Below are 10,612 nucleotides of genomic sequence, written 5' to 3'. Positions count from 1 at the left end.
TTTTCATTACAGCCGTTTTCAGCTCTATTGGGCGACCTATGTACAGATTTCACTAGCTGAGTTGCATCTTTGGAGAATAGTAATCATAAAGGTTAGACTATTTTTCTAGACCACTAATGGTTCCATTCTAGTTAGCCAGCACTGGAAATGTTTGGGTGTGCTTCCACCTCCTTGATCCATAATCCTCAAAATGAATGCTTGCACACCATGACTGCTCTTGGATACTCTTTCAGAACAATATGCAATTGTATCATGCTTGCATATGTAAGTCTTTTTTAGTATCTGTTACCAATCTAAACTCTTTTGTTATTCAAAACATTTCTCAGAGCTTTCTTGATATCGTTATTCCTCAGACTGTATATGAAAGGATTTAAGAAGGGAGTGAAAACAGTGTATAATAAAGCCAGGGTCTTATTGATAATTTGAGATTGTCCTCTTTTTGGGATCAAATACATGGTGATTAGAGTCCCATAAAATATAGACACCACTGTCAGGTGGGAACTACAAGTAGAAAAGGTTTTTACTCTTCCCGAAGAGGAAGATATCTTTAATATGGCTAAAACAATGCATGTATATGAAACTACTATCACTAGGAACGGTACCACCAACACAGGAATGCTCAATATCGTGACCTCCAGTTGAATTGAGGATACATCTGAACAGGAAAGTTCTACCAGAGGATCAAAATCACAAAGGAAATGGTCAATAGTGTTTGGTCCACAAAATTGTAGTTGGCACATACTGAGAGTTAGTATTAGTGCTACAATGCAGCTGAACAGCCAAGATACAAGAACTAGCGTAATGCAAAGTGCAGAGCTCATAATGGAAGCATAATGAAGAGGAGAACAGATGGCTAGATAGCGATCGTAGGACATCACCATTAGAAGAAAACATTCAGATGCCTCTGAGAAGCCAAAGAAATAGTACTGAGTCATGCAACCAGAGAGAGATATGGAGGTCCCCTCATGTAGTACAATGTTTAGCATGTTTGGGGAAATATCTGTGGACAAAATGATGTCGCTTATAGAAAGCTGGGAGAGGAAGAAGTACATTGGAGAATGGAGGACCTTACTGTAGGACACCAGTGCAATGATCAAGAGGTTTCCACATATTGTCATGCAGTATATAATAAGGAAAAAAGGGAAGAGCAATAGACTTATTACTTCATGGTTTTGGAATCCCAGAAAAAATATTGTGGTGACTTCACCCTTATATGTGGACTGTATAATGAGAGAGCAAACGCAATATAATGTTACATAAAAATATACTTTACTCATATCATTTTGATATACTGTATTAATATATGAGGACTATAATACAATCTTAAATAACAAAACAAAAGAAAAAACAACAGAGCAATGTTTGAACATCTAAAGCCAAAACTTATTTTTGTTCCCATTGACACAACAAAGAGTAAATTTGTTGAAAGTAAGGATAATCCCTTTTTCGTTGTCACTGGAACAAGTGTACTCATTGAAAAATGTCCTCCATATGTAGTGTTTATTTGAATGATAATTCAGTTTTAATAATTCAATTTTATTTACGTTTATCCCTGGGAATGATTGGCATCAGGACAAAAAGAAAGGGAAAGTCTCCCCAGAATGCAATAAAAAAATTCTAATCCCTCACCATTCAATCCAAAAAATAGTTACTGTAAACTACCAGTTTAACAGTATGGCAATCTCTTATAGAAGAAATATAGATAAGAAAGAGTCTTCACTAGACTCTCAAAACTTATAGTAATGTGGGATAATGTGTCCCTTGCCACGGGCTATGATTCCTTCCTCTGACTAATATATAATTGCTGAGTCCTGAAGTGGCATAGGGGGTCAAAGAATGAAATTTCCTTATTAAATAATCAATACATGTAAACTAATTCTCCTTAGTCCAACATTGTGATAACTAAAAAAATAATAATAATCGTGTATTCAATGAATAAACAGTCCCATTGATCTTCTGTATAAATTGATCATTCGAATCCCACGTGCACAAATTCACATCCGTGACTGGAAAAAACTTTTAAACATGTTACACAATGATGGTTGTCTGCTTTCCATGAGACATCAAGATTAATTTGGGAATCTTCAAACATAGAGTGGAGTGGTTAACCCAGCATAAACCAAAGGTGCATATTTTACTTGTTTCTGTTGAGTGTCCATTCTAGAAGGTGGTGGTATCGCACAAATTGGTGAAAAGTTTTTTCCATTCACGGATGTAAAATTGTGCATGTGAGATTCAGATGATCAATTTAAACAGAGGATCAATGGGACTGTTTATTCATTGAATACACAATTATTAATATTTTTTAGTTATCACTATGTTGGACTAAAAAAAAATTAATTTACATGTATTATTTAATAATTTTTGATTTATCACATATAACATTTGTTCATGTGTTTTGTGGTAAGATATACCAGTATTTAATATTGGCGAGATCAGCGCAGTTACACTTTTTATTGTAACATTTTTTACCCCACATTATTGATGGGGGATCCATAGCTGCAGCAGATATATATATATATATATATATATATATATATATATATATATATATATATATATATAGCGCGCCGGTGACACATTTTTCTACATTCCAAATGTTCAATTTTTTTATTAGTTTAACAAAAGTTGAATACATAATGAAGAGTAACAAATATGGCTACAAACACTGCAAACAAGGACAAAAAGAAAACAAAATTTGCCCCATGGGGAAAAGGAACAGCCAGACAAATGGAAAAAAGATGATGACATCACGTTGGGGTCTAGGATTTCTACAAAAGCTTCAGTGAATAAGGAACACCAAGAGAGTTTCACCACTCCAGGCAAACCATGAAATGCTTCACTGCTATTGCAGGAAGTATATATAGCTGCTATAGGAAGGGTCCATGACCAAGAAGCAGATGCAAAGGCGAGAAAGGTGATGGCACATCCAGCATAAAATCTTCATACTTTGTTGTAGATCTATGAAAAGAGAGGACATGCCATGCATTCACAGCTTAAAGAAAAATTCAGCAGACACGTTCCACACACCTGTGCTTAGTCATTGCTCTCTTTTCATAGATCTACCATAAAGTATAAAGGTTTTATGCTGGATGTGCCATCACCTTTCTCTCCTTTGAACAAGTAAAAAAGGAGCCTCGTTGTGTGTGTGCTGGTAGGTAAACTAGGGAAGCAGAGTAAGTGGAGCTACAGGATTACCATAGGGACCTGTAGAGGAGTAACATCCAAGTACAAGAGCTAAAGTAGTTGAGAAATGTAAGAAGAGGGAAAATGGCATGGGGGAGAAGATAGGAGATGTGGGGGTTTAGGGGGAATCCCAGGGATAATCTGTGATCCAATCCTATTGAACCAGAGGCATTGGGTTAGGATAGGGGAGCTTATGGGAGCAGTAAGGGAGTTGTCAAGTAGTGGGATACCCAAGGCCTGATATTTCTGGACTTTATCCAAGAGGGCTGCCTAAACTTTTGCATGGATCATAGTCTGAGTGACCCTTTTTTTGTTTCTAGAGAGAATGGAATTTCAACATGCAGTGGGGCAATTGACATGCCTAAAAGTAAATTAAATGCCAAAGAGATTTATGGAGGTTACTGACACAGCTAACTGAATCATTTACAGTAAATAGTATGCTTTTTAAATAAACTAGAATATATATATTTGTTTATAATTACCTAGATTTAAACTTTAATATTTATATATTTTAAAAATATTACACTTACACTGTTTATCATTGATCCCCGATAAAAATCCATGGTGGTTAAACATTTACTGGAACATAAACCACCATAATCCTTTTAAAAAATATTGTTTTTTTTTTTAATTACAGAAATGATTTAAGAAAACTATTTAAAACACACACTTTTCAATTGTTTGAAATGTTAAAACAAAACAATAAATAAGAGAAAGCCTTATTACATCAGCATTTTAGCTTATTTCCACAAGCATTTTCAACAACAGGTCTGTAGGAGAGCTACAGTACGTAGGTAGATAAGGCCAGTTTAAAATAGGATACATTATTTTGCAAGTACTTATATATACATACCTTGAAAAGGGATAATTAATTCTGTAGAGAATAAAACATTGCGCTCTGGCTTCACGCAATCTCATTTTCAAAACATATCGATGCTCCTGAGACTGGAGAAAAATTGTTTTCAACACAGATTTAAAAAAATATAAATATTTCCAATATTTAATATACAGTATTTGTCTTAATTGGGGAAAAACATACTGTACATATTAGATTATATTTAGAAAGGTCAAACTTTCATCAGACCATTTCCATCAAACATAATATTTGTGTTTTTTCTTCAAGGTCATCAAGTCAAATTATGGTAAAGCAAACATACTGTATGTCTCCCATTATTCAATAAAGGAAAACAAAATGTATTTTAAAAAATAAATTATACTCAACCTAACAGAAAGTTTTCACGGGTGGGGTCATATGGAAGAAAAGTGAGCATTTTTTTTTTGTTTTTTTAGCCTCACCCTCTTAAAATATTGGTCCATAGCTTACTAGATTACAGTTTCATATCATGTCAGTGGGCCTCCACACCAGCCAATTTAGAGTAAAAGTAAGTAGGGTGCTTGGGTATGCATAGACCTGCCACTACTAGGTCTATGCATAGCATTTGATTACTTTGTTATTATTATTATTATTATTATTATTATTATTATTATTATGGATTTATATAGCACTAAAAGTTTGTGCAGAGCTTTACAACAAAGAGAGACAGTTACAGTTACAATATAATTTAAAAAGGGGGGTTAGGAGGCAGGCCCTGTTTAGGAAAAGTTACAATCTATAAGGAGGGGAAAGTGGTATAAAAGGTAATAACTGTGTTTGGATGAGTTGATGAATAAAGAAAAGAACAGTTATTAGTTGGAAGGTGCGATAGACTTCCCTAAAGTTTCCAAAGGTGGACAGAGTACGAGAGAACCAGGCTGACTGGAGTAGAGAGTTCCAGAGGATAGAAGAGGCTCTGGAGAAGTCCAAATGTGAGCATGGGAGGAGGAGAAAAGCAAGTTAGAGAGCAGAAAGCATTGGGAGGATCAGATAGGATGGTTTGGGTGATATTTTGAGACAAGACTGGTGAGGTAGCTTGGGGTAGAATTGTGAATGGCTGCGAACGTTGTTGTTAGTATTTGAAATTTTCTTCATTGGAAAATCCAAGGCAGTGGAGGGATTAGCATAGAGCAGAGGTGGACACTGAGTGGCTGGCAAGATGGATGAGTTGGTCAATGGCATTCACGATAGACTGAAAGGGGAATAGTGTGTGTAGAGGAAGGCCAATGGGGAAAAAGTTGGAATAGTCAGGGTGAGAACATAAATGGGTAAATTAGTATCTTTGTGGTTTTGCTGGTTAAGAAGAAGCATATTTGAAAATATCTACAATATTTGGACAGTGATTGGATTTGGAGCTGATAGGAAAGGTCAGAGCCCAAGAATAAATCTAGCACCCTGGCATGAGCGGAGGAACTGATAGTTGTATTATTATTCTTCATGGAAAAGTTGTGAATAAGGGCACATAGGGAATATTTTGAGCTCAGTTTTATAAGTATTTCATTTTCAGAAGTGGTGTGACATCCATACTGGTATACCAGTTAGTAAGCTAGCAATGCAAAACAAGGCTGAGGGGGTGAGGTAAGGCTGTAGAAAGATATATGTGGGTATAATCAACACAGAGGTGGTATTGGAAGCCATGGGAGGATACCAAGTGATTATTGGAGTAGATGTAGATAAAGAGTAGAAGGTGTCGAAGGAAAGAGCCTTGATGGACTTTAACAGAAAGATGATGTGGACAAGAGGAGATAGAGTTTAAGTTGACACTAAAGGAATGCTTGATTAATATTTAGGATCTGAACAAGGAAAAAGAGGAGTCTTGGAGGTTAAGGGAGTTAAGCTGTTGATGAGGAGCATAACATAATAAAGGCAGAAGAAAGATCTAATACTATGAATATGGAGTAATGGCCATTGGTTTGATCAGATAGTAAGTCATCAATGAGTTTTAGTAGGGCCATTTCTGTGAAGTGTTGCAGGCAAAAGCCAGATTCTAAGGTCAAAAAGGTTGTTGTCAGTGAGGTAGCAGGCCCGTCAGTTTTAGACTAGGTTGTTCTAGAAGTTTAGAGGTAAAAAAATATGGGAACACAGGGATAAGTCTTAAGTTCTTCAGGCTGGTAGGGTCCAGTGAGGGCTTTTTAACCTCTTGACATCCACGCTATAGTTGAATGACGGCCACAGCGCGGACCTGAATTATGACGGCCTCCCCTGTGCACGCGCCCTTCTGGGCGCGCGTGGAGAGCGCTGTGATCACCGAGTCACTGAGACTCGGGTGATCACCGATCTGAGTAAGGGGCCGGTCCCGGGCCCTTATCATGTGATCAGCTGTCTGCCAATGACAGCTGATCACATGACCAAAACAAAAGCTCTGTGATCATTTTCTTTTTCTCCTCAGCGCGAGGAGAAAAAAAAGCTGATCACCAGCTCATCTGTAAGGGTCCCGAAGAGGAAGAGGCAATTATGCCTCATCTGTGCCACCTGCCATTGCCACCTGACAGTGCCCACAGTGCCCACCAGTTGCACCTATCAATGCCCATGAGTGCCACCCAGCAATGCCCACAAGTGCCACCTATCAATGTCCACCAGTGGTGCCAATCAGTGCCACTTAGCAGTGCTGCCTATCAGTGTAACCACTTAGTGCCCATTATTGCCACCCATCAGTGCCCATCACTGCCACCCATCAGTGTCCATCACTGTCACCCATCAGTGCCCATCAGTGCCGCCTCATCAGCGTACATCAATGAAGGAGAAAAATTTACTTTTTAAAAATTTTATAACTAAATTAAAAATTTGGTCTTTTTACATGTTTTTAACAAAAAATAAAAACCGCAAAGGTGATCAAATACCACTAAAGAAAGCTCTATTTGTGGGAAAAAAATGATAACATTTCATTTGGGTACAGTGTTGTATGACCGCGCAATTGTCATTCAAAGTGCGTCAGCGCTGAAAGCTGAAAATTGGTCTGGATAGGAGGGGGGTTTTAGTGCCCAGTAAGCAAGTGGTTAAGTATGGGGGTGATTGGAGGGGAGAGGAATGTACCATTAGAGAGGGAGAGATTGAAGATGTGAATTAAAGAGCATAAAACAGAGCAAGAGGGTGACCATAGTAGTTGTGAAGGAATGGATAGGTGGTTAGATGGGTGCCTGAGAAGAGTTTGGTAACCTCCTCAGTAACAGGGTAAATAAAAGAAGTATTGAATTTCGTTGTACACTGGGCATGTTAGCAATGGATATATCATCAAACTTATTTTTGAAATATACTAAAATTGTGTAGTTTCAACAAATACAAATCAATTCAACCAAGAAAAAACAAAGTGTAAATGTCCATCAATAATAAGATCAATCCTCCGTGAGAAAAAAAATCTTAATTCAACAAGGATGGGATGACAGTGTGGTAATAAGAGTGATAAAACAAGTTTGTTGGCAGGATGGAGGCAGGAATTGGATTTCAGGAGGGAAGATTAAGATTTATGTTGTCATTAGTTTTTCAAGATTGTAGCAGTCTTAGTTTAATTCTTTGTGTAGTGAATGGGAGCAAGTGTGTCCAGTGTCGATGAGAGTGAGCTTTTGTACACACTAGTGGCTAGGTCAGGGCAGGGGTGAGATTTTGTCATAGATGTTGTCAGTGGCAGACTAGGGAAGAATATGGTTAAATTGGTGAGGTTTTCTATGGGTAATTATTTGCTGCTTAGAGGGATAGGCAATGGGACACCATGAAACGAATAAACTAAAGTTTTGATCAGAGAGAGGACAAGGGGTGATGTAATGGTTGCATGGAGTACAGAGATGAGAGAATACAAGGTCAAAGGTGTTAATATCAGAACGAGTGAGCATGCAAGTCCATTGTGAGGTCAAAAGATGAGGTTAAGTTCAAAAGTTGAGACGTGACTGGGCTGTGAACATTGACAGGGAGGTTAAAGTCACCAAGAGTGACAGTAGGTGCTTCAGAGGAGAGAAAGTAGGTTAGCCAGGCAGATGATGCAGGGTAGAGTAACAGTGGTCCAGGGGTCTGATAAAACACAGTGATCCACAGAGAAACTGAAGATTAATATAGTGAGCCTGGATGGATAGAAAGGGAAGTGAAGGAAGAACTTGAAAAGTGTTCAGTGGGGATAGAAGGAATCCAGCTCTACCTCCTTTTCATACACTGGGTCTGGGTAAGTGAGTCCAATTGAGGCCACAATAGGCGAGGGCTGCAGAAGGGGCAGAGCCAGTTTCTTGAAGACACATTTCTGTAACATCAAGTAGGATCAACGAATATGAGATCAAAAGCTCATGGAGAGAAGTGAGCTTGTTACAGATAGCAATGACATTTCAGAGGACACGTGAGAAAGGGGTGGCTAGTTCATGGAGGCATAGGGATAAAGATTAGAGTGAATGGATTGTGGCTATTGTCAGAAGAGATAAGGTGACAGTAGTGTGGGCAGCTGTTAGATAGCAGAGGGCCAGGATCAAGGAGATATCTCCAGAAGTTGGGAAAATCAGGAGGGTGAGGGAAATAAAATGGCAATAAGAAGAGAGTTTAATAAGACTCGTGGCCACTCATTACAATTAGAAGAAAAGAGGTTTAACCTTAAACTACGTAGAGGGTTCTTTACTGTAAGAGCGTCAAGGATGTGGAATTCCCTTCCACAGGCGGTGGTCTCAGCAGGGAGCATTGATAGCTTCAAGAAACTATTAGATAATCACCTGAATGACCGCAATATACAGGGATATGTAATGTAATACTGACACATAATCACACACATAGGTTGGACTTGATGGACTTGTGTCTTTTTTCAACCTCACCTACTATGTAACTATGTAAGTATATGACTGCATGAAACATGCCTAAAACATTGTACAATGGCAAAAAGAAAAGCAGATGGGAACATTAAACTCATTGTTTATTGTGTTTTATTAAATATACGCAATTGTTGAAGTGTGAAGTGTGACACTATGCTGCAGCAAAAATGACATTTCTAAAGAAAAAAAATGAATGAAATGACATGACAATAAAATATTGCCGGCAAATTATAGTAAATTATTTAAAAAAAACGGCATGGGGTCCCCCCAAAATCCATTCCAGACCCTTATTTGAGAACACAGACTGGCAGGCAAAGAAAGGGGGGTTGAGCAAAGTGCTCCCCCAACTGAACCATACCAGGCCACATGCCCTCAACATGGGGAAGTGGGTGCTTTGGGGCAGCTCTGCCCCCACCTACCCCAAAGCACCTTGTCCCCATGTTTATGGGGACAAGAGCCTCATCCCCACAACTCTGGGCTGTGGTTGTGGGAGTTTGCGGGCAGGTGGCTTATTGGATTCTCAAAGTCCCCTTTAACAAGGAGGGCCCCAGATCCCGCCCCCCCATATGAATGAATATGGGGTACATAGTACCCCTACCCATTCACCAAAAAATTGTCAAAAATGTAATAAAAAACAGAGACAGTTTTGACAATTCCTTTAATAAAAAATAAAAAAAACTGTCCCCTGATGTAGATCCTTTGTCAAATATATGACCACCGCCGGACCCAAATAAGAAAAGAAAAAAATCGCTCCACTGTCAACTAAGACAAACCGCCAAATGCCTAGCTTGGTGGAGCCACCTGGCAACACCAACTGGGGCACAGCCCCCTTGTGACATCACCGACCGGTGCATGCTAGGTCGTGACATCACAAGGGGGCAGTGCCACCAGGTGACATCGCAAGTTCGCTCAAAAGGCAAGCCAGGCAATCAGCGGTTTGCCTTAGTTGATGACAGAACAATTTATTTTTCTTTTTTCGGATCCAGCAGTGCAGCGGGCAGCGTGATTGATGATGAATTTACATTGGGGGACACTGTTTTTTAATAAAAGAAGTGTCAAAAACTGTCTCTGTGTTTTTATTACTTTTTGACATTAGAAGCTAAAAAAAACATTTTGTACCACATGATTGTCAGGCAATTGTCATTAAGCCGATCAGTGTTAAAAAATCTATTATTATTGTTAAAAAACACACATATTCAGCAATAGATATTGATATCATTACTCAAAGGGGAAAAAACAGGGGGGGGGATTAGCAACAAGGGAAGGGTATAAGTTACAATAATATTTGTATGGACCTTATCATGCTCTATATGAATGACAATTTGAAATACATTATGAAAGATGATTATCACTTATAAAATCAATTGATCAATCAAAAATCAATTATCAGGAATAAATATTGTAAAAAACAATTAATTTAAAAATTAATCGATCAAAAAATAAACCAATTAAAAACGTATTATTCATAGATAATAGCATGTAGAAATAAATTATTAAAAATGATCTTATAAAAATGTATTTTTAAGAATCAACTAAAAAATATTAATCAATCAAAAAAAAAAAAATCAATTAATTAAAAAAATATATTCATAGCATAAGGAATAATAGCATAAGGAATGCATATATGTGCACATACACACATTCTCAAATGTGCACACACATAGCACAAGTAATAGATAAATTACTAAAGCAGAGTGGTAACTGGGAAGAGCTTAAAAAATGAGCCAGCCATAGGATGGGGGTGGGGGGAGAAACAAATAAAAAAAAAAAAAAA

At 37.9% G+C, this 10,612-nt stretch overlaps 1 protein-coding gene across 1 annotated transcript; it reads right to left on the bottom strand.

The window, feature by feature from the left end:
* Nucleotides 1–293: 293 nt before the first annotated feature.
* On the bottom strand, nt 294–1,187 carry LOC141134822 (olfactory receptor 1468-like). The gene has a single exon (XM_073624256.1). It carries the CDS (start codon nt 1,116–1,118, stop codon nt 294–296), a length of 825 nt encoding a protein of 274 aa, XP_073480357.1. The 5' UTR covers nt 1,119–1,187.
* Nucleotides 1,188–10,612: the final 9,425 nt, after the last annotated feature.

Source organism: Aquarana catesbeiana, linkage group LG03 (genome assembly GCF_042186555.1).
Source record: "Aquarana catesbeiana isolate 2022-GZ linkage group LG03, ASM4218655v1, whole genome shotgun sequence".
Classification (NCBI taxonomy): domain Eukaryota; kingdom Metazoa; phylum Chordata; class Amphibia; order Anura; family Ranidae; genus Aquarana; species Aquarana catesbeiana.
This window is presented reverse-complemented; position numbering and strand designations above follow the sequence as displayed.